This window comes from Rhipicephalus microplus, chromosome 8 (assembly GCF_043290135.1).
Source record: "Rhipicephalus microplus isolate Deutch F79 chromosome 8, USDA_Rmic, whole genome shotgun sequence".
Taxonomy (NCBI): domain Eukaryota; kingdom Metazoa; phylum Arthropoda; class Arachnida; order Ixodida; family Ixodidae; genus Rhipicephalus; species Rhipicephalus microplus.
The window spans coordinates 81830221-81855469 of NC_134707.1; the positions used below are offsets into that span (position 1 = coordinate 81830221).

Consider the following 25249-nt stretch of genomic DNA (forward strand, 5'->3'; position numbering starts at 1 on the left):
CTTCACACCTAAAAGCACCTTCAGTGTGCATGATTTCGTGCTATCATGTACAGCAGCACTAACGCCACGCATGCTAATTTTATGGTCACACATGTAAGTTTATGCATATTACGTACGCTTGAACATTACATGTCAATTTATTTCCAAGTACTTTCTATATTTTACGTGTCAGAATAAATTTAGTGTTATAAGATTCATCTTAAGGGGTTTTAGATGACAGAAACTTCTGTGATGCATTTGATGTTTTGAGCACGTACAGGCGACATCATTTGCAACATCTAGTTTTTGTGTAAGGGAGAAGTGCATGCGACGTTAATAATACGTCGGCTCTCTAGACTGTAAAAATGGTACATCATGGGGATGTTGATTAGATGTTATCAATAGACATAGACGTATGGATCTTATTTCTACATTTCCAGGATATCGGTGGTTAATTAATAGCGGATTAACGTTTCTTATTGGTAAGACTGGGCCGTAACGTGTTCCATTTTTTTAATGTAACGAGAAATGCACTTTGTTGCATTCTTTTCCGGTAGCAGGTACAACACTGGTTATTTCATGAGATAGAATAGAAGCATCGGTATTTTGATCTAAGTCCTTTGCTGGCAGGGGTGGAGGAAAACAAGGACGCAGTACAGTTGAGAGCCGTAATAAAAATTAAGATAATGAGGTAAACAAATTAAATTTGCTTTGATTGAAATTTTATTGGCATGAAAATGACACCAAGAAGACGGAGAAATAAACGGCTTCAAAGGCCTTTATTTTCAGGTGTCAGTAAAGTAATTTTGTGGTGCCTTCGCGCAGCATGAAAGTGCTCCATTGCCAGCTTATATAGGCTAAGACAACAGCTTGGTATACGCATAAAGATGACACAGCAACCGATACAACGGAATGTCCCGTCATAAAGATTGCTGGTGTAGCTGCATCAGCTCTCCTTCAGTTGCGATATCGTGAAGCAAGATTACATTTTTGCGGCAGGGTAGCTTTAGCCTGCATACTTTTCTTTGCATGCTCTTCAATATTATTTCTTTGCTTTTGCATCTTTGCAAGGCCTTTGAATTGTTGTGCTGTGGTAAACATGCATTTCGTTTGAGCTGGTGTTTCCTTTCTGTTTTCATTCAACAAACATCTGAGTCGTTAGTGAACACTTGCTTTGCCTATTTTTGCCCGCCATGTGCACCAAGTATTGTGCAGAATTAAATTTTGAGGCTCGATTGTTTTGCAGCAAACGTTTCTCTCTGCCTCAGCACAGTTCTTTTTTTTGTGGTCCTCTTGAATGACCGACATGTTTCATACGACTGAGGCAGTATTTCTTTTTTTCTCCCTTGAGGCATGCCATCCACATCATTAGGGCTCGCCGTAGAACTTGAGCACGTGCTGCCTGAAGAAGGGAACAGTGCAACGAACAACTCTTCCAAGAAGAAACGCAAGAGGCCAGGAAAAAGAACATGTCTGAGGAAATGCTCGAGGAAGGGAAAAAAAACCGGGGGACCAAATGACTCATCAGGGGTACCGTTTTCTTTGTCAGTTTTGTCGTCGCTTTACAACGAAAAGCATCAGATGTGTTGATCTAGCGTACGGAAACGGTGCTTGCTTTTCATGCAGATTGTCGCACGTGCACTCAAGTGGGGACGTTGTATTTTAAAGCTTTCTTTTGCCTTGTGACCAGTGATGACGACACTTGTTCAGTGTTGTATACGTTTGAACTTCAATATAACGAACACGAATATATGAAATATCGGTTATAACGAAGGAAATGAAAAACGATCTTGCAATAGACAGTGTTATGAGTAACCGCTGCAAGGAATTTCCACATAACGAACTTATTTTTTTGTTAGGTGCTTCATCGGGATGCTTCATCAGAGGGGTGCTTCATCGAAAATAGATACACGCGAACTTCTGAACTGTTAAACCCCGTTATAAGAGGCGTGTGCCAGACAGCAGTTTTTGTGTTTTATATGAGGTGTCTCCTATAAGCAGGATACCATGTGTGCATTTTCCTAGTTTTATAAAACAATATTTTACTGCAGGCACACTGGTGTCTTTTAAACGGACACTAAAGTTACATAACAATTTACGTGAGAGTAAAAACTCAATGTATGACGACTTCCAAAATGACAATTTTATCAACAGCAGTGCCCTACTTAGCAAGAGGTTTAGGTGAATGCACGTGAACGTATGCATTACTGTAGGAAATTCTCAAAATGATCCCGATGACGTCAGACAAATCGCTTACAATTAATCATCAGTAATCGAACTAGCTGCTCTAAATAAATGACCTTTCGTGCATCAAGAGATGTAATGAAATGCTTCTCGTTCGTTTTTGTTTGATTTGTGAAAAAAAAAAGGAACGCCGGCCGTTACTACGAGGAATGTCGTGAGTGGTTAAAAAATTCAATTTTCGCCTGGTTAAACTGGACAGTTCGTGCCATCTAGTGGGGCCCAGTTGAGCCAAAACATGTCTGCCATCTCGGAGCCAATAGCAGCCATTGCTTCTGCTGTGGTTCGCGCTGCTTTTGTTTTGCTGCTACTAGTGTCAATGGCCATACAGTAAAGCAGGGCAACGTTGTGCACGGCAACAGTGATGCGAGATGGTCCGGCGGGTAATTTTAAGTGCGCTAACCTGATGCGGACTTCTAAAATTTGATTTTATTTTAAAATAAGCCCTTCTTTGGGGCAAAAGTAACACTATGAGGTTTCTGGACCGCTGTTTCAAGAATAAATGTCGACATGATAGTTGGATTTAGTGTCCCTTTAAACCCATTGGTCTTTTATATCAATGTCTCTTATAAAAGGGTTCGACTGTATAACAAAGTGCATGTTGCAAGAAAGTATGTTTGTTATATCAGAAAATTCGTTATAACGGTTTTTTGTAATGCTATATCTATTGCAAGACTGTTTTTCATTTCGTTGTTCGATATTTCGTTATTATCCGTGTTCGTTATATTTTCTCGGGAATAGTCAAGGCCTTCAGCAAGTGCCTCTTGTAAAATATTCCTGGCTACGAGCGTAGATGAAGCGCCAGCGAAGGCAGTGGGCAGCTGCTATTGTTAGATCAAATATTGAATCGCTTAGCAACTTAGTTTGGAAAATAGGTTATTTTTACATTGGGTAATTGTCAGCGACAGTACTTGAGGCCCGGTCCGCTCATGTTCTTTTATACACGAATCGCAGTAGGCGCTGTAAGCACTGCCTATGCCGCTGCTCTCGGACGTGTTCTTTGCAACAGGGGTTAGTGGTGCTTACTGGCTAATTGCGATTTTCGAATACCGGGAGTGCTGCATTCACAGTTATTTTCTGCCTGGAGGCCAGGAAAGGCTGAAATCAAGTATGTCATTGTATGATTTCGTCGGAGATTTTCAGTAGGAGGTATATGCACTGATTGTTTTTTCGTTCTTGCAGTACGATCCTTTAAAGGGGACCCTGAAACGGTTTTTTTGGCGACTTGGTACAAACAAATTAGGCCGGTAAACTAAAGGGTTATTTAGAGACTGTTTGAGATCTCCGCTTAAACTGTTTAAATGAACGTTGAAATCGAAATTTCGCCGTGATGTTCTATCTTGAATGTTTGTTATAATAGGAATATTGAAATTGCCCCATTATGTTCCAGCCTGAGGGGGCAGACTGGTCTTTGGGACCAAAAAGTGACAAAAAAATTCATTTTTAAAATTGAGATATTTGGTTTCTGCAAGTATTTATCTATCTCTCTGCAAATATTTGCACACCATGAAGTGGCATTTTTTTTTGTAATGTCATTCTAACTGCCCAGATTCTTGGTGGTGTTAACATACATAACCTGCCAAAAATGGGGAACAAACTTTGAGGCTTTTTTATAATTTTCCGGCACCTGTGTTAGAAGCTCTGCTACGAATTAGGAGCACCTTTATGAGGATTGCAAAACATGCGTACCATGATTACCTCTCACAACAGCGCATGCCACGGCCGCGGCAGTGGCAGCCCCATCCCCAAGACGATCTTCTCCCAATTTTCGGAGCCTCCCATGGGTGGCGCAGGTGCGCTCGCCAAGTACTAGGCGGGAAAACTAGCAACAGGGACCTTAGGGAGCGAGTCCGCTGACACTCGACGCAAGCAAGGCCTCCCATCGACGCAAGCACGAACCCACATCGATTCACCGATGACAGCAACGAAAGCCGGAAGCAGATTTTTTTTCGAGATACATGTGGTAGTGGATGGTCACCACGATGTTAGTGCATTATTGGATGCAGGTGCGGACTATTCAATCATGTGCCGAAAAGTAGCGGTGCACAAAAAAAAAGTTGTTACGCCTTGGTACCAAACAAATTCGTACTGCCGGCGAGCATGTAGTCTTCCCAATCGGCATGTGCACTACCAGGTTGAGCATTCGGGGATGTACGTTTTTCGCCAGCTGCCTCATACTTCGTGACTGTTCCCGAGACCTAATCCTGGAAGTTGACTTTTTACAGGAGCACGGCACTGTTATCGATCTTCGGGAGCATACCGTGACGTTTTCGACAGATGGATCTGCCGAAAAATCTGACGGCAGCCGCGACAGTACGTTTCGCGTTTCTGTCGACAGTATCACGTTGCCTCTACGTTCTAGCATCCTAGTTAATGTGGTGTCCGACAAGTTACGGGATGGTGAGGTTGTCGCCGAAAGCAACTTGTCACTTTTGTTTGCGCCATGTGTCTGTGCTGCACGCAGCCTCGTCACCCTTCATGACAGACACTCTGCCCTACTTGTGACTAATCTCAGTAATGAGCACCGGCACTTGTTTTGTCACACGGCCATCGCTTTCGCTTACCCTGTCGCAGACATTGCTGAATGTTTCGCATCTACATCAACCGACAATGGGCTTCGGCCAACAGCAAGGCATGTGACTTCGTTACTTGCCAAAGCTGATGTCAATTTGACCCTCTCTGAACAACAACAGACTGAGCTACGTGAACTGCTATATAAATTTGAAGAGTGCTTCGCATCCAACTTGGAGGTTCGTCAGACACTGATCACCAAACTCTAAATAATTATGTATACCGATGCCTTGCCCATAAAACAACACCCTTACCGCGTTTTGCAAAGGAACATGATGTAATAAATGCACAAGTCGAGAAGATGCTGCAAGATGACGTTATCTAACCTTCCAAGAGTCCCTGGTCATGGCCGGTCGTTCTCGTAAAGAAAAAAATGGATCACTGCGCTTCTGCGTAGACTACAGAAAACTTAACACCGTGACTAAAAAAAGACGTCTATCCACTGACCCGCTTTTATGATGCCGTCGACAGACTGCGGCGAGCCAAGTATTTTTCATCAAAGGACTTGAAAAGTGGCTACTGGCAGATTAAAGTTGATGAACAAGATTGTGCAGAAACCATCTTTGTTACACTAGATGGCCTATATGAATTCAAGGTGCTTCCCTTCGGCCTCTGTTTCGCACCTGCAACATTCCAGAGAATGATGGACACTGTCCTTACCAGTATAAAGTAGCACACGTGCCTAGTTTATATGGATGGTGTTCTCGTGTTTTCTGTGACCTTTGAGGAGCACCTCAAGCGTCTGCAGACTCTGCTGGAAGCACTCCGCTCTGGTAACATGATGCTGAAGCCAGAAAAATGTCACTTTGGTTATAAAGAACAGAAGTTTCTCGGTCATATTTTCAGTGCGAATTGTTCGACCAGACCCTGACAAAAGCACCGCCGTGGCGTCGTTTCCTGTTCCACATGATAAGAAGGCAGTACGTCGCTTTCTAGGGCTCTGCATGTACTATTGCCAATTTATAGCCAATCTTCCTAGCATTGCTGAACCGCTCACTCGACTCACTCATGAAGAGGTGCCATTCGTCTGGGAGGAAAAACAGGACGCAGCTTTCTTTGAACTACAGGAGCATTTGCAGACACGGTCAGTCCTCGCTGACTTTGACCAAGATGCTGATACTGAGATTCATACTGACGCCAGCAACGTGGGTCTTGGTGCTGTCCTCATCCAACTACAAAAGCGGATGGAGCGAGTGATAGTGTATGCTAGCCACACTCTTTCCTGCGCCGAGGTCAACTACTCCACGTCAGAGAAAGAGTGCCTCGCTGTTGTATGGGCCAAGATGAAACTCTGGCCTTATTTTTATGGACGCCACTTGAAGGTAGTGACAGACCATCATTTGTTGTCCTGGTTAGCTAACTTACGGGACCCGTGCAAGTGACTGGCACGATGGAGTTTTCGTCTGTAGGCATTCGATTTCTTTATCACTTACAAATCGGGCCGCAAGCACTAAGATGCCCATTCAATGTCTCGCGCCCTTGTCGAAGTTTGTGGCCACGACACCGAGGATGACGGTGGTTTCCTTGGGGCCCTTACTACAATAGATCTGATTACAAGACAGCGCGCGGACGATGAAATCTGCGCAGTTATCGAAAACCTTGAAGGACGTAACTCTTCCATGCCTCGATGTATTTCTCGAGGTCTCTCGTCATTCTGCCTGCAAGATGGGGTTCTGTATAAGAAAAACTCCAACGGCAAAGAGAGAACCTATTCTTTAGTCGTGCCAACTGACATGTGTGAGGACATTCTTCTCACCTGCCACGATGAGCCCACATCTGGTCAGTTGGTTCCTCTCGAACTCTCCCTCGAGTTCGACAAGCGTACTACTGGCCTAAGCTTTCCGCATCCATTGAGCGATACGTGAAAAGCTGCCGGGAATTCAACGCCGCAAATCCCCGCCACTGAAGCCCGCGGGCCTTCTTCAACCAATCGAACTGCTTAGGGTGCCATTCGATCAAATAGGACAGAATTTACTGGGGCCCTTTTTGCTGTCATCTGCCGGCAACAAGTGGATTGTACTAGCCACAGACTATTTGACGAAGTACGCTGAAACAAAGGCACTACAACATGCTACGGCTTCCGATGTTGCCCAATTTTTTTATGAACCAGATCATTTTTCGACATCGCTCCCGATCGTGCGTAATCACAGACACTTCTGTCTGTGCGTGATCTGTCTGAGTGTGTGTAAATCTGTCTGTGCGTAATCACAGACAGATTTACAGCCCAGCTCATTCATGACGTATTCAAGCTCAGCTGCACGAGCCATCGCAAGACCACGTCATATTATCCACGGACAAACGGCTTGACAGAGCGATTCAACAAAACCATCGCTGACATGTTAACCACGTATACATTGATGTCCAGCATAAGACCTTGGACCAGGTGCTACCATACGTCACATTCACGTAAGCCCTCCACTACGGCGTTTCTCATAATCAAATGGTGGTTTTGGGACGTTAAACCCCACATATCAATCACATTCACGTACAATACTGCCATCCAGGAAACTACGGGATTCACGCCTTGCCGTCTTGTCTATGGATGTGATGTTGAGACCATGCTGGGTGCGATGCTTCCACACAATCGCGGCGCTTTGATCATGCCTGACGCTTTGCAGCTTATCCAGTACGCCGAAGAAGCATACCAGATAGCACGCCTACACATCACGCACCAGCAGAGTACAGACACATGCCACTACGACGCTTTCCATCGACAAGTTGACTATCATCTAGGTGTCCAAGTTTGGGTGTGGACTCCAGTTCGACGCCAGGGATTGTCAGAAAAACGGCTCAGTCGCTAATTTGCACCCTACAAAATGTTGTGACGCGTGACCGATCTGAACTACGAGGTAGTCCCCGACGGGGCCTTCTCGCCACGGCGTCGAAGGATGGCGAAATGGTGAGCTCGACGACGCAAGGCACGCTTGGATGGTGTTGCGGATGGATCAGAGAGCTAGTCGATCAGCGGGGCGATCCAATTATCCTTTCGCTGTTCGGTAGCGAGGATGTCGACATCGATGGCAACAGCAATTGAGGTTACTGAGCGGGGCACGTCGTCTTCAGGTAGAGGGGAGCGCGAGAGGGCGTCGGTGTCAGCATGCTGGCGTCCGTTGCGGTACAGTACGCGGATGTCGTAGTCTTGTAAGCGAAGAGCCCAACGGGCGAGACGGCCTGAGGGATTTTTCAATGATGACAGCCAGCATAGTGCATGATGGTCGGTGACAACATCGAATAGGCGACCATACAAATAAGATCGAAACTTTGTAAGGGCCCAGCCGATTGCCAGGCACTCTTTTTTCGTGAAGGTGCAGTTTGTCTGAGCTCTCGTGAGCGTACGGCTTGCATATGCTACGACATATTCAGGAAATCCGGGTTTGCGCTGCGCCAGGACAGCGCCGAGGCCTACACCGCTGGCGTCCGTGTGCACCTCCGTTGGGGCCGTAGGGTCGTAGGGGCGTAGAATGGGAGGAGACGTCAACAAATGGCGGAGCTTTGCGAACGCGTCGTCACACTCGGATGACCACGAATTAAGGGGCCCGTTACCTCCAAGGAGCTTCGTCAAGGGTGATATGATCGTCGCAAAGTTTCGTATGAAACGTCGGAAGTATGAGCACAGGCCCACAAAACTACGCAGATCTTTGATGGACGCAGGTTTGGGGAATTCGGCCACGGCTTGAAGCTTGGCTGGATCAGGAAGAATACCGTCCTTGGACACGACGTACCCAAGGATGGTGAGTTGCCGTGCTGCAAAGCGGCACTTCCTCAGATTTAGTTGCAAGCCGGCATTGCTCACAAGTGCGAAAACTTCTTTCAAACGTTGGAGATGCGTGGAGAAATCCGGAGCGAAGACAACGACATCGTCGAGGTTACACAAGCACGTGTACCATTTCGAGTTGCGCAGAATGGTGTCCATCATGCGCTGAAAGGTCGCAGGTGCATTACATAGACCAATTGGCATGACGTTGAGCTCGTACAAGCCGTCGGGTGTGACGAAGGCGGTATTCGGTCGAGCGTCGTCAGCCATTGGTACTTGCCAGTATCCCGAGCGCAGATCAAGAGAAGAAAAAAAATCGGCTCCGTGAAGGCTGTCAATCGCGTCATTGATGCGCGGCAGTGGATAAACGTCCTTGCGAGTGATCTTATTGAGCCGTCTGTAGTTCATACAGAACCGCCTTTCTTCGCAACAAGGACAACAGAAGACGCCCATGGACTGTTCGAGGGGCGAATGACGTCGCGTCGGAGCATATCGTCAACCTGCTCGTTAATTACCCGATGTTTAGCAGGCAACACGCGATATGGACGTTGCCGTAAAGGTAGATGGGCACCAGTGTCGATGTGGTATGTAACAGCGGACGTGCGATCGAGAGAACTTCGGTGACGTCGAAAGGAGAACGATATTCTTGCAACAGGTCGAGAAGCTGGGAACGCTGTACCGCCGTAAGGTTGTCAGCAATGGAGGGGCCAAATACTTCAGCAGATGACAGATCAGAAGTGGAAATAGCATTGATGGTACGCGGACTGGGACAACGCGATTCATCGGGTACATCCTAGACTTATGCGTCGTCGACTGGTTCTACTCGGCCGAGACATTCCCCTCGAAGCAAGGTAACAGTGTACGGAGATAGGTTGGTTACAAAAATAGTGGCGTTGCCCTGGGTGACTTGCACGGTCGCGAAAGGTACTAACAACCCTTTCCTGCTACAAGCGCGGTCGGATGGCGAAACGAGTGCAATTGTGTCGGAGAGACCAGCGCAGTAGACCAACACAGCTGTCGTCGAATTTGGAGGCACTGTTGTATCGTCTTTCATGAGAATTTTGCTCAGTGTCGCAGGACTGTCTTCTGGCGTCAAATGCGAGAAGGGTGACAGTTCAATATCGGCGGAGGAACAATGGATGACGGCGTCGTGGCGGGAGAGAAAGTCCCACCCCAGGATGACGTCATGAGAGCATGCCGAAATGATGATGAACTGGGCGACATAAAGAACGTCTTGAATGACAACGCGAGCTGTGCCTCCTGCTGTAGGAGGAATACGATGCAAACTAGCAGTACGGAGAGACAACCCAAAAAGTGGCGTCGTCACTTTTCGAAACAAGCGGCAAAGTTTTTTGTCCATAACTGTTACGGCAGCTCAAGTGTCAATAAGAGCCGATGCATGAACACTGTCCACAAGCACGTCAATGACATTCGATGGGCTGTTCTGAGTGCTTTCACATTGCAATAGCGTCGCAGTCCTTGCCTCTGGGACTGCGACGACTAGTTTTCCCGCTCATGAGCAGCCGAACTCGGCCGCAAGGGGTACAGGGAACGACGTCGTGGAGACGGCGACCTTCGAGGAGACGGACCTGGGCGAGACGACCGTGGCATAGATGGCAGTTCGTCATTATATCGACGACTAAGCTGGCCAGCAACAGGCGAAAAATAGGGAGCCGGCTGTACTCGAGAGCAGTAACGGGCTACGTGACCGGCGTAGCCACAAGCAAAGCAGATGCCGGTTGTCGGGTGTGCGCCATCGGTTTGCTGGGGTGGGTCTTGCTCGAAATGGTGGCTGAAAAGGCTGCATGGTGGGCTGTAAATGAGGCTGAGGGGTTACGCCAACATACCTAGCGGGCATACCCGCTGCCAAAGACGGAGGTCGAGAAGCAGCTTCGGCGTAAGTCAGAAGGGCTGGTGCTGGAACGATTTGAGGCGGCCTGGCGACAACTTGGGCGTAGCTGAGGGGCGCAGGAGCCGAAATTGTTGAGGGTGGTACGCAGGCATGACCTCCGCTATTTCCTGCTCAATCGCCCGACGAATGGAAGGGAGAATGGTAGTGGCTGATTGTTGAATAGCCGGTGGGTGGGCAAAGGGAAAGAGAGAGAACTGGCACGCAATTTCCTCCCGGATGAAGGACTTGAGGTCTGTCATCAAAGCCACTTCGTCACAACCGGCCTCCAAGCCAGCAAGCGTTGCAGCTCGTGGTGGGGAGCGACGTGTCATCAAACGCTGCCGGCGGAGCTCCTCGTAGCTCTGACACAATGTGATGACCTCAGCCACTGTGCCGGGATTTTTGGCAAGCAGCATCGTGAAGGCATCATCGTCAATGCCTTTCATGATGTTTCGGATCTTGTCAGACTCTGGCATGGTTTGATTGGATTTGTTGCACAAGTCCAGTACATCTTCAATATAGCTGGTGAATGACTCACCAGCCTGCTGAGCGTGTTCACGCAAGCGCTGCTCGGCTTGCAGCTTACAAACGGCAGGGCGGCCGAAAACGTTGATTACAGCGGTCTTAAAATCCGACCAGATTGCGAAATCAGATGCGTGGTTGTTGTACCACAAACTGGCTACGCCCGCGAGGTAGAACACTAAGTTCGTCAACTTGCCGTCCTCGTCCCATTTGTTGGGGACGCTCACGCGCTCGTAAATGGCGAGCCAGTCCTCCATGTCAGTACCATCGGCGCCTGTGAAGATGGGTGACGGATCCTGGGGACACCGGACAAGGGGATGGCATGGGAGGAATCGTTTGCTGAGAGGCGTCGTGGGGCATGGTAGATGGCAGGGTACGTGCTCGAAGCTCCAAGGGCTTCGAAAGGGAACGCAGCACTCTCCACCAAATTGTTAAGGCCTTTATTAGCCGGAAACCAGCGATCATACGCTATGGCGACAGTGATGGTCAAGCATGTGACGGTCAAGCACGGACCCTCAGCGCAAGTGGCGTCCTTGTTGGGTAGCCCCATTAGTAGGCAATCTAGAGTTTGACCCATTTCAAAGTTCGAGGGCTTCGCTACAAAATAAACAAACAAATAAATAAATAAATGAAAATATTCAGACTGTAGACTCTAATATCACTCCTAAATTACCTTTTTTCCATGCTTTATTCAATCGTTTACTTATTGTTCTTGGTGAAACTTTCTGCTTCATTCTCTACATCCGTTATTTCTAATTGTCCATTTCTCATTATCTTTTGCCCTTTTTTCAAGAGTATAAAAACCGTGAGCTAACAAATTAACAGTATTTCGCCAGAACTACCAGGTTCTTAGCCAATCGCTCAGCGTGGGTGTGTGCCACAGCTTCCAGGCACTTCCTTCCTTCCTTCCTTCTTGAGCACAGGGGTATGTTAACTTGTGCAACCAGCCCGCCATAATGGTATCCCTGACTAAGGTTTGCACTGACCGATAATTTCGCAAGGAATACCTAACAAAAGTTTTATTTGCTGTACGTATACTTACTGGCGTCCCGATTTTTTCTTAGCTGAGTACCCATATCTGGTAATTTTCATAGGGGGTATGTGCCACAAACGTTTAAAAGTGAATAATGGAACCAACCTTGGCTAGGGTGGTTTAACGATCACCAATACGTGTGACTAAATTCACGGTTTCGGTGGCTGGCCCGCCAGGTATAGGGTGGCCGACTCTTCTGTGAAGGAAAGCGGGGCAGAGAGTTGGGTGTGCGTACAATTATTGCTTTAGCTAGCTAGTGAAATGAGTCTTCGTGGTGGTGATATCTTCCAGACAAATACACTGTTTCTTTATAGCTGCGGGCTCAAAGCTGCGGGCTACTTACGGTTCGAAGCATTTTCTCTTGCTCAATAACATACACGTAAACGTGTTCGTACTTCCCGCCGAAGTTCTACTGGAGTGGCTAAAGCCTCTCGTAGTGAACGCCAGCCATTACTGCATTATTTTGAGCCTGCGATTTATGCGATCTTTATGCTGCTTACCCTGAGGCGCGTTTGACTTGCGTTGTATCACGTAAGTGTTTCCAGCTTTATGGCTCGGAATAAATCCACGACTTGTAGCTGTTGGACAAGGATGGAGAGACTCGGTACGCTGCCAGAAAAGTTCGGGCAGTCCCGCTAATACCGGTATAGTGTCTAAAGGCTGGTGCGCACCGGCGACTTAGCAGCTGTCGTGCGACCATTTGCGACTGGTCGCAAACAGTCGTGAACGGTCGCAAACGGTCGCAAAGCGACTGCTTTGGCTAGTCGCTTGCTGACCGATAGTCGCTTTCTGACCAGCCTAAAAAATTGGTCAGGAAGCGACTAGCTAAAGCAGTCGCTTTGCGACCGTTTGCGACCGTTCGCAAGTGTTTGCAACCAGTGGCAAATGGTCGCGCGACTGCTGCTAGTCGCCGGTGTGCACCAGCCTTAACTTTACACCCATTATGTCTCAGATCAGTTATAGACAAAGCATCCCACAAGATCGCCTTCACAGCGACATGGCACTGACAGACTCAATGGGGCCGTGAGCCTTCCGGCGGTGTTCCTTCAAGGTGTTCAAATTCTAAATGCTGGCTGCTTCTTCTACCGATGTAGACAGCCAAATCGTCCGAAAATGGATCACACAGCCAGTAAGCAACCACTGTGCATACACGGATCTGTAAGAAGAATTGGTTGTCATATTCCAGCTGTCGCACACAAAATAAGGCATCTGCGATGATAGATGGCGAAACCTCACCGGCTCAAAATGGCGCCTTGAGAAAGTCGTACACCTTACGGCAACATTTCTCGACCAACTTCTTGAATAGGTAAGCCATAACCACATTACGGCAATATTTAGCTTATTCTTTTCTATATACAAGAAAATGCAGGATTAGCCCATGCGGCTGGTCTGCTTGCAGGCAAGCGAAGGCGTACTCCCAGTGGTAGATCAACACATAAAGTACGTTTAAACGCCACCTTCGCCCCCCCCTCCCCTGAAAAGAAAGAAAAAAATTGGCAGCATATCCATGGAGTGAATGATGGAGAGTGGGGGGAAGCTTTCGTCCGTCCATTCGTTCTTGCTTTCGTCCGTCCATGCGTCCGCCTGTGTGACCGTTTATGCGTACATCCGCCCGTCCGTGTGTCCATCTGTTCGTGCATCTGTCCCTGCGTTCGTCCAGGCATCCGCCCCCGCGTCCGTTCATGCGGCCATTCATGCATCTGTCTGTGTGTCCGTTTGTCCATCTATTCAACACTCCAAGTACCATTATCTCACATCTTTTCATCATATATTCCCCATATAGAAGCACCGCCATCCAGCGGACATTCCAAGGACTAAACGAGAGGTGGCACATGCACACTTTCTTACGGCTTGCACTTCGGGCCTACTGCCCACCTTTATCCACCTCGTGTTCATGGTATATACTAGTTCACTGTATTCATGGCACTGCGACCCAACGCTCGTTAAACCTTTTTAAAACCAAGGAGGTTACGCCCAGGGAATATAACGTAGCAACCTTTTCCTGTCAGATAGTGCTCAATGGAAAGGCCAATGGCTGCTAATGGGGATCGCAGCGTGCGCGTTAACTAGAAGCCGAAAGCTCCTGTCTCTCATTCCCCATTAGCAGCCATTGGCATGTACATTGAGCACTATTTTTTATTGTTCTCTCACCGAAATCTTTCACCGGCACCACGATGGAGGTCAAAATACTGTATTGTTACACACTACTACAACGGTTACGAGAGACGAACGGGTGCCGCTATAAGGAGCTTCGTCCCTAAAACATTTCTGGCTAGGCCGCTGTTTGTTTCTGCGGAAGCAGTGACAGCTGCTACTTTGCGAGTGTTTCTGGTGGAACGCGTACAAACGTGGCACTTATTGATCAACACCCATAGCTCTGACTAAAATAACAAAAAAACAATTGAAAAAGGGAACTCCCCCCCCCCCGTAAATTTACAGATAAGCGGCATCAATGTACAGTGTTACGTTTGGCCCGGCAATTCGTCTGGGCAGACGCCATTGTGCGTAAGCCGGTCTACTAGGGAGGCTTTCAACCCCATCGGCGCCCAGTCTGCAAGACGTTGTCCTATAGATGTTGCAGGAAGCAGTCGGGTCTCAACGAAAGCTTCACGAGACAAGCCTTTTGTTGAGGGGGCTCGAACAGCGGGGGGACAGGGCCAATGTGGCTGGTCTCATTAAGTCAACCTCTTGACTCGTCTATTGTCATCTACGCGAGAACATCGCGAAGCACCGACAGCCCGGAAGCGTGGGAAGACGTCGAAGGAGCCGTTCTCAGGGATCTAGTGTTCGAACTACCTGAAGCTGAAAGCAGCATGGACCGCTGCTGACGTTCGGGTTAGCGGCGAACTCCCCGGAAGAGCTCAACTTTCCCTCTCCAGATTCAACCTAATCGCCCTGCGGCGCCTTCAAGGTGGGTGCCGTGTGCGTCAATGTGTGGTGCGCTCGTGCTCACATTGGACCATTGAGGCTTCGTCACCTGATTTGTGGCGAGAGTACTTACCGCCGCCTTCTTCGGATCTCGGTGTAAAGGAGACGGTGGGTTATAAAAGTCGAAGCATTTTGTGAATCCTGTGCGGAATCATGAACTGAATCTCTGTTGCACATATTGCGGAATCTTATGTAGAATCATGCGTAGAATTATGAGTGGAATCATGAGCGGTACCATGAACTGAATCTCTGTTGTACATAATGCGGGATCTTATGGATCCCTGCACAGTTTCTATATTTCTTCTATAATGTAAATAAATGTTCGTTCTACCTCTCTCAACGCTTCCCCCTCACTGGCGAGCATTGGCTATGTGGACGACGGCGGGGTGCCAGCTACCATAAAGAAAACCCGTCGTACCTGCCATCAACCTTCGAGCCTTTAACAACTGGTAGCAGCGGTGGGATGCTATCATCCACCTCCTACCCTTTACAACAGCCAGATGCAGTGGGATGCTATCATCCACCTCCTACGCTTTACAACAGCCAGATGCAGCAGAGCATAGCAGTTTTCCCTAGTGGCGCACTTGGTTCGCGCACGGTACTTATACAACAGTTCTCGTGAGCTATGCTGGGGTTGTGAGTTGAAGCCTCACCTGGGGCTTCATGAACAAACTGAACTTTTTATTAGTTTTCAGATTTAGTCATGAGGTTGTATACTCAATCCTGTCGACTTCCTGGCTCGAAAACATTTGTTTACTGGAGTTATGTGCAGGGACCATTCTTTAAGGCACCGCTCCTACATGCGACCATATTCCCCAGTGGCGCAATTGGTTAGCGCACGGTACTTATATGACAGTTCTTGGAGCTATGCCGGGGTTGTAAGTTCGAGCTTCACCTGGGGAATGAACCTTTTATTAGTTTTCATATTTAGTCATGAGGTTAATTGTATACTCAATTCTGTCAACTTCCTGGCTCGAAAACATTTTGTTTACTGGAGTTATGTGCAGGGACCATTCTTTAAGGCACCGCTCCTACATGCCACCGTATTCTGCAGTGGCGCAGTTGGTTAGCGCACGGTACTTATACGACAGTTCTCGTAAGCTATGCCAGGGTTGTGAGTTCGAGCCTCACCTAGGGAATGAGCTTTTTATTAGTTTTCAGATTTAGTCATGAGGTTGTATACTTAATCCTGTCGACTTCCTGGCTCGGAGACATTTGTTTACTGGAGTTATGTGCAAGAACCATTCTTTAAGGCACCGCTCCTACATGCGACCGTATTCCCCAGTGGCGCGATTGGTTAGCACACGGTACTTATATGATAGTTCTCGTGAGCTATGCCGGGGTTGTGAGTTCGAGCCTCACCTGGGGAATGAACCTTTTATTAGTTTTCATATTTAGTCATGAGGTTAATTGTTTACTCAATTCTGTCAACTTCCTGACTCGAAAACATTTGTTTACTGGAGTTATGTGCAGGGACCATTCTTTAAGGCACCGCTCCTACGTGCGACTGTATTCTCCAGTGGCGCAATTGGTTAGCGCACGGTACTTATACGACAGTTCTCGTGAGCTATGCCAGGGTTGTGAGTTCGAGCCTCACCTAGGGAAAATCCTTTTTTATTGTTGAAATTTTAATTTAGAGTTTATGTATTCTTGATTGATGGATATGTGGGGTTTATTGTTCCTGAACTACCATGTGATTACAAGACGCGCCGTAGTGAAGGGTTCCGGAAATTAGACCTCCTGCGGTTCTTTAACGTACACACAAATATGATCACATAGGCCTACAGCACTTTCTCCTCCACCAAAAATGCAGCTGGTATTCAGTCTCACGACTCACGGGTCAACAGTCGAGTACCTTAGCCACTATAGACCACCGCGGTGGGGCAGGTAAGTTACTCCGAGCAGTCGATTAGCACCACTAACTTTTCACAGTTCGCCGCTGATGAGAATACAGAACGGCGAGCGGCTGTGATACCATGGGAGTGTAACCATAAGAGTTCGCCGTGACATATCTGATAACTTATCGAGATGCAGTAGTGTCCAAGTGCACGTAGTTCAGTTGATCGTCCGTATTTAAATTAAGCATATCATAGACTTGTTTGTATAGTATAGTAAAGTATGTTATGGTATACTATCATTTACCATAGGGTGAAAAAGGAAAGGGAAGAAGGAAAGGAGGAGGGAAAGGCGGCAGCTTAGTCTTGGCACCTCGAGAGCATAGCAGTTCAAATGTTTTTATTTATCGTACATTGAGGCTTGGACCACTGTCAAATGATTTTGATGAAGCAGCACGAATTGGGTATTTAAGTTACGCGCAGAGCTTACTTTGGGAGTTGTGTAAGTGGTGTGTAGAAATTTATGGCTGGACAGAGCTTTTCTTTTTTTTTTTCGGGTGGCATCGTCATGGCATCTTTCTCCTTTTTTAGTGCATTCGCAAGCCTCTCGATCGCTCCACAAAAGGGGTCACCTGCGATCATCGAAACTGGAGTTCGGCATGGCATTCTTTCAAGTTGTTCCCTGACGTGACAATTTTCTGGGTCACACAACGTTTTGTCCTCAGAAACACTTATATTCCATTATCGTGAAATTTAACACAGACTTCATGTGATGAAGCGTTCCCCTTTTACGTCTCTACTGCGCGTTGCGCTTTGTACGACGTGCTCGCATAATTCCAATGTATTAACAATCTGCGAAGATCTGTCTGCATACCAGTAGTTAAAACACTCGTCTTCGGATCTCAGGGGCTGGAGTTCAAAATCCAGCGTAACCAAACGGTGATGGCAGCCTCTGTTGCCCTCACGACTTCCGATCTTTCGTGGGTCGAGAGCAAGCGACCGAGCTTTCGAATATTACAAGATACCTTATCGTACGCTTCATCCATTCATACATTCCATCTGTTGAGGAGTGCCGGCATATCGTGGTTATTGTGTGGGAAGTTGGACACCCATGCATGGCTCACCTATGCAAAACTCTTTCTAATAGCCTATTGCATAAAAAATAGGTAAATACAAAGCTGATACGTTACCAAGAGCCAAATGCGAAATCCATACATTAAAAACAGGCGAATACAGAGCCAATAAGGCAGACACATCTCGAATGGACTAATACCGAACCAAGAGACAAACACAGATCCGACCGGCGTCGAACGGTTTTGGGTTGTGTCAATAATCAATTATAACATTGGCTTTTTGTTGTGACTTTTGGCTGAGTTGGTGATAAAGGAATGGGCTGGTTTTTTATGGTTCGTTTAATTATTGAAAGTTATTCGGTACACACTCGGTGTGTTTAAAAATTCACTGTGATCGAACGCCGCTAAGAGTAAATTTGTCGGGTGATAGGTCAGTTTCATTTGATTTGGGTTAGGATGATACCAGTGCTTCGTAGAGACTTTACTATATATATCCTGCATGGCTTTGCTTGTTCAAGAATGAGAATAAGTCTGCGCAATTCGACTATACGTTCCGTGGCAACGGAGCCAGGGTGTACCACAACACGACGCAGAGACACCGCCTGTCGTCATCAGCAATCTGTGCGCAAACGCCCGTAAACTTCGAGAGAGCAAGAGCCTAAATGGCTGCTGCAAGGATTCACCCTGAACTGTCATACATTTCGACGAATATGCTTCACCATAGCCTGCCGCTAATATCCTTCACCGGAGTTGACCTTGCCTAGGTCTTAAAGTGGCACTAAAGAGCAAAACATCCGTTCGCGTATTAGTAAAGAACTATTTCACAATCCCGAAAACGCCACACTCACCGCGACACGATGGTTAGTGAGTAAGCTAGAAAACACATGAAATGAAAATGTGGGTGGGGATGCTACTTTGAGGTTCGCTCACCAAACAACGTGACGTGAAATATTTCGAAGGCTTCTGCTGGGCCGTACGTAGCTTCCTATCGATAAAAATGGCGTACAGTCAAACCTCGTTATAACGAAGTTGAAGGGGGAGTCGTAATTACTTTGTTATAACCATTAGTTCGTTATAGCCAATATCCATTTCTACCGACAATTAGTCAGCAAGAGAGAATGTACTCACCACCGAATATCACAGCAGCCCGTCGCGCAGAGAAAAACGGCCGTCGGAAGGCAAAAAACTAGCAAAATAATAAAGAACAATGCAATAATAAAGGACAATACGCCGAAATCTTCGGCCACTTTTTTTTTCTTGACGCCGGACTCAACGGCTCTCAACATTGCAGACTTCTGCTCAATTGTGATGATTTTGCGCTTACGTTTGCCGTTGTCCATGTCTAGCGGCGGAGGGGTGTTGCTCTTCCACAGCGAACGACAAGGAATTAAGCACAAAGCCAACAAAGCCGCAGTCTCCGCCGACCCAGCGTGGAGCTGAGGGAAGGAGGAGGTCAGATGCGCAGGCGGGTCAACGAGTTCCACAGGAGAGGGGAGGTCGGCTGACGCGCACGCTCGCGCGAGTTGCTGCGCGGGCGAGTCCATTAGTTCCTGAGGAAAGGGGAGGCAGGGCGACGTGCACCCACGCGCGTGTTGGCAGGCGGTGCAAGGCGTGAGTTTTGAATTACCGCTGCCGTGATGGGACGTGAACCGGCGCACGCTATAAGATATTGAATTCACGTATACCAAAATGATCAGTAAATGCTCGTTGTTGTCAAAGAATGGTTCGTTATATCCATTGTGAGGAAATTTTCACTTCGTTAAAACGAGGTTTTAAATACATGGGCGTCTATGGGAATTTCAAGGGGAATTACAATTCCTTCGTTATATCCATTAGTTCGTTATATCCCGCTTCGTTCCCCGCAGGGGCGCCTGTGAAAGCAGGCGTTTGGTGTGTAGCGACACCACGGACCCGAGCTAACGGGGGAGTTTCTACTCCCTCCCACGCCTAGCCGTGCGTGGCTTTGCCGTGTCCGGGGAAAAGGGGATCCTGGGGGTTGAGCCGACCCTGGGTGATTGGACCTTTAAGGCCCCCCGGCAGAGGCAACACACCCCTTTGGCCCCGGCTTCACGTAGACGGCACGCCTGGGCTGACCCACCCAGTGGAAATCGGCAGTCGCCTTTTCCTATCTCTCTCTTCCTACATCTTAGTCTTTTCTTGTCTTTAAATCTGTCCTGTCTTCTTCTCTCTTCCATTTACTTCCGATTTTTCATGGCGGCAAGGGTTAACCCTGTGTAGTTACCCAACCTTGGGTAGTTATATTCGGTTATAGCGGCGATGCATGGCTGGCGTCTCCAAGTGTTCACTAGTCAACCTTGTAGCGTCCCCTTGTTGGGCTCGGTGGTGGGTGGCCACCATCGCCGCCGAACTTCATTGTATTTTATGGCAAAATCTTTTCCCCCCCTTCCTGATCGCTCCCTAAAAAGGTGGCGCACCGAAGACACTTTCTTGCCTAACACACCAAAGCCCACATTCCCAAAGTACCATGTAATTCACAGTCAAAACGAAAAGAAGACAGTCCGAGCTATTTCACCTTTTCTCGTCTCCAAAACTCTCACAGAAGCAATAGGCCCAGGTTACAAAGTAACAAAGATGGGAAGTGGCGATCTTCTTCTGGAGGTTCGTGACAAAGCCCAGTATGAAAAGCTGTCTAAGCTTGTGGCCTTTGGGGAAACCCCTGTTTCGGTGGGCCCACACAGGTCCATGAACACTGTCCGTGGCGTAATTTCTGATGATGATCTTACTGAGCTTTCTGAAAGTGAGCTGCTCGAAGGTTGGCAGGACCAGAACGTGGTCAAAGTCCAACGAATAACAATAAGACGCAACAACAAACTGACCCCTACAAAACACGTAATAATTACGTTCGGAACAAGTGACCTACCAGAATCAATCGAAACCGGCTATTGTAAGCTTCGTGTAAGACCATACATTCCCAACCCTCGTCGATGTTTCAAGTGCCAACGTTTCGGTCATGGATTGCAGAGTTGCAGAGGGCGTGCCACTTGCGCAAAGTGCGCATCCATTCAACACATATCAGACAACTGCACCTCAGAAACAACTCATTGTTCGAACTGTGAAGGAGATCACGCTGCCAACTCACGATCATGCCCCGCATGGAAAAAAGAGAAACAAATAGTAGAACTTAAAGTTAAATTTAATCTCACATTCCAAGAAGCGCGCCAACGCTTCGCAATACACAACCCATTTTATCCCTCCTTTGCAGATGTGACGCGCCGTGGCGCCGCGCCACATGCCTCGGCACCCGCGAATGCCACACAGTGTGTGGCCGCGGTCGTGCCACCAGTGCCCCCGGCTGGAGCAGCCTGTACTGCTCTGCCACCTGACAAACAGGGCCGGCAGACCCTAGTGTCTGCTGAACCTCGGACCACTGCAGGCGCAGTCAGGTCCGAAAGTTCAGTGAATGTGCCTGCCCAGCAGGCACCATCCACCACCTCACACGAGGTGATGGATACAAATCCCACTCCTTCGGCGCCTCAGACGCCGAAGGATAGGCGCAACTCCTTGGAGCGCGCCAAAAAAGAAAAACCTCGAATCACAGGGCCCTCAAAAGGCCCTGTAAACTAACGCAACACCTTAGTATGCACAGCACCACACTAAATTAAAATGACACAAATACTACAGTGGAACGTCAGAGGATTGTTGAGAAACTTCGACGATATCCAGGAACTTTTACACAAACATACACCTAAAGTGCTGTGCGTACAAGAGACACACCTGAAACCGAAACACACCAACTTTTTACGTCACTACATTATCTTTCGGAAAGACCGGAATGATGCCATTGTGCCATCCGGTGGTGTTGCCATTATAGTCAATCAAGGGATTGCATGCACACACCTAACATTACAAACATCCCTTGAGGGGATGTTTGTAATGCCTAATTGCATCTACAGTGTTGAGCACAAGTGTTTCCGAAAGGTTAATTCTTAAGGGCTCCAAAAGTTTCTGAGTAAGGATTACTTGAGGACACCTTAATTTAGGCCATTGGTTACGAACGAGGTCTGCTGGTTAATGAACACATAATGTTATCTCCGCTGAGGTGACGCATAGATTTTAAGGAATGTACGTACTGTTAGAATATTGAATCTTTCGATTAGAGAAGGCAGGCGGGATGCTTCGTACAGGATATTGTTGGCAACTTATTTGGGTAGCCCTTGGCATAAGCGTAAAGATTCGCGTTCTAGCAGAATCAGTGGTCGAACTTTGTAGGCCAGAGCGCCAGAAAACAAAACACAGCCGAATTCTAATATCGGTCGAATGTACATGCAATATATCATAACGAGCACATCTCTACGCAGACCGGCGCGATAATTACTGAGCCTGCGCGGCATCCCAACGGCACGTGCGTGCTCCTTTAGCAGCCATGTTTTCTATGTGGGGACTCCAGTTAAGTGTTTCGGTGTAGGTTACCCCCGAGTACCTAACTGACTCGACCTGAGGTATGGCGTCCTGTCGGTACATGAGTGAAATTCGTACTGGGGCATTTTGTGCGAAAACTATGATTGCACTTTTGTTTGTATTGAGGCATAGGTTGATATCCTCCAGTCACGTTTCCAGACTATTCATGTATGTCTGCAGAATCAGGTACACTGTGTGAATGTTTGCCGACGCAGCAAAAAATGCAATATCATCGGCATACACATAGACCTGTACACCTTGCTGTATGGGAATGGTACATAGTAGTGCATTAAATAATAAGGGCAATAGTACTGACCCTTGCAGTGTACCTCTCGTTTGCCTGTATATTGAAGATATAACACCAGACTGCGAGCAGTAAAATTCTCTATCACCTAAGAAAGCATGAATTTAGGCAACAAAGTATTGAGACAGTCCCAAATTCTGAACTGAATCTTGCAGTTTAACATGCTCCACGCTATCATAGGCTTTTGTGATATCTAAGGTTACCAAAGCGGAGTATTGTTTCTGATATCGAGCAAGTTGAATTCTGCTTTCGAGATCCACGTGCGCACACCGAATGGAGCAACCACGCCTGAATCCAATTTGACATGGGCTCAGTGTCAGTTTTTCTGATATCCATCGATCTATACGTCCATATAAAATTCTTTCAATGAGTTTTACTAGGTTCGATGTTAGTGAAATGGGCCTGATATTATCTAAGGTAAACCCAGCGCCTTGCTTTTTAATAATGGAATCACTTTTGTCATTCTCCAATCAGCTGGCATCCAAGAGCTTCTAAGTGAGTGATTAATAATTTCGAGTAGGCCAAGTGGATATATTTTATGTACTGATTTTATCACCGACCTCGTCATGTCATCAGGAACAGGAGCGGAATGGGGTAGTGTTCTGACTACGTTTGCTAATTCTGTAGGCGTAGCGTCTTCAAAATCCTCAGCCCTATGGGGGGACTGGGCTTGGTATGAGAAAAGTGTCGTAAAGCGACTTTCTAGGCCCTGAGCTATATCTTCTAAAAGGGCCTTCAGTTCAACTGGTGATGATACTACAGATTCTATATTTTGTTTGTACCGGAAGAACTTTCTTAGTTCTCAGAAAGCGAAAAAGTGCTTTTTTATTGACCGGCTTTTACAGGAACTCACATCGGTCGTTGTTAAACTTGTCCTTCGCATTAGCGATGGTTCTCTTAAAAATAGCCGCCGCATACTTATAATCACTCCAGTTCCTGGGACACTGGTTGAAGATTAATTTTTTCCGTGCAGCCTTTCTTAGTCTATAAGCCCGTGAAAAGTCCGCATTCCACCAAGGGTTGGTAGACGGTTTAGAGCTTTCAATGGTGAATTTTGATTTATTTAATGACTATGAAATGTCGCTAAATCTGATGGCGACTAGTTCTGCATCATTCGTTTGGTTCGATTGAGTCCCTCGTAACGATTTCTCGAATGTATTAAAGTTTACATGTGTTACGGCAGATCTATTCTAGGAGGTTATTATACATACCACCTCGAACAATATTGGCATATGGTCACTACTTGTTCCCGAGTTAATCGTAGACCATGATAAGATGAAGAGGTTAGCGTTAGAAAAAGTTAGATCGAGTACCGAGGAAGAATGATTACACATAAAAGTAGGAGTCTTGTGTTTATGCATATAAAGTTATTCTTGTTCACCCAATCCCATAAACGTTTGCCATTCAGATCTGTTTTAAAACCCCACGAAATATGATGAGAATTGAAGTCACCTACTAATACAATTTCTTTTTGGCAATAGTAAAGTGCAGTATCTAGGACGGAAGAATTTAGAATACCAGCAGGAAAATAAGCATTAATAAATGAGAACGAGAGGGACCCAGGAATAGTACAGCTTAATGCTAAAAGCTCGCTTTCTGAAGTCAATGCCTGATAAATAATTTTAGCTCTATGGGCAATTTTAGATGAGATAAATATTGCCAAACCACCACCCCAAGTTGGGCGGTCTAGACGAAATGTGCGGTAATTTTTAATCCTAAAATACTTATTTTCTACAAGCCAAGTTTCTTGTAAAGCAACAATATCAGAAGAATAATTATCGCAAAGTTGAAGTAAGTCCGTGGCTGCTGAAAAAATGGAGCGGCGATTCCACTGTAGTACTTTTAAATTCCCTATTTTGAAAAGATACCAGCAGCACTCACTGCTTTCTCTAAGATGCTATCCTTTAAAAAATCCTTTTTTGATGGGTTTTCCTTATGATATCTCTTATTTCTTGATTCAAGACTACTTGAGGAGCGTTGTGCCTCAGGAGAAGTACGTCGTTTCATATTTCTTGAGACAAAGTCCATTTGTTCTTGTTGTGAGACATGAGAATCGGAGTCCGAGCTCCAATCTAGGTCTTGTACAAGAGGCATAATTATTCTATGGCCAGTGTTCTGCGTGTCTGGCTTTGACTTCGAAGGGCCTGGTTCCGATGGAATATCAGTAACCTTAACTGGTGAAGGTAGAGAAGGAGGCACGCTAGGTTGGTTACCTCCCTGTAAATATTTGATTCAACTGAGTGCTCACTATTTGTGCCAATGACTCCGTTAAGCTCACGAATAGAGATTCCATAACTTTCGTCATGGCCATTTCCACCGTTGATGTTAATAAATCAGGCAACGACGACTCAAGCATCTGGTTTGCTTGGTTGGCAATGGAGGCATAGCCACGTGAGCGCTCAGAAAGAATAGATCGGGCCTCACGCTGGGAGCATCGTAGTTGTTTGATGATCTCTAGAAGTTGCAACTCACATGTCCTCATGGGGCAACTTTCATCGTCAGCCGCCTGATTTCCTCTGCATAGAGAGCATATCACCTCTTCGGTTGAACATTTCTCGGTTTATGTTGGTCAGTACTTGTGCGACACCTCACATCCGATCTACATCCCTTGATGGTATGCCCATACCTCCAGCATTTTTTTCACTGCAGTGGAGGAGGGGATAGTGCATCTACACGATACATTAGTGGCCATGCCTTAA

General features: G+C 46.9%; 1 protein-coding gene and 1 non-coding gene across 3 annotated transcripts in view; both read left to right on the forward strand.

The window, feature by feature from the left end:
• Positions 1–25249, forward strand: part of LOC119187112 (uncharacterized) — a 185367-nt gene that overhangs the window by 25080 nt on the left and 135038 nt on the right. Inside the window, exon 5 of one of the 2 annotated variants that reach the window (XM_037435361.2) lies at positions 1331–12568. The exons of the other annotated variant lie outside the window; for it this stretch is intronic. Within the exon in view, the coding sequence (XP_037291258.2) occupies positions 1331–1569 (239 nt within the window). The 3' untranslated portion in view covers positions 1570–12568. Of the gene's footprint in view, positions 1–1330; positions 12569–25249 lie in introns of those variants that run through there. 2 annotated transcript variants of the gene reach the window in all.
• On the forward strand, positions 16198–16289 carry TRNAI-UAU (transfer RNA isoleucine (anticodon UAU)). The gene is given in 2 exon segments: positions 16198–16235; positions 16254–16289. It is a non-coding gene; the product is annotated as a tRNA-Ile (tRNA).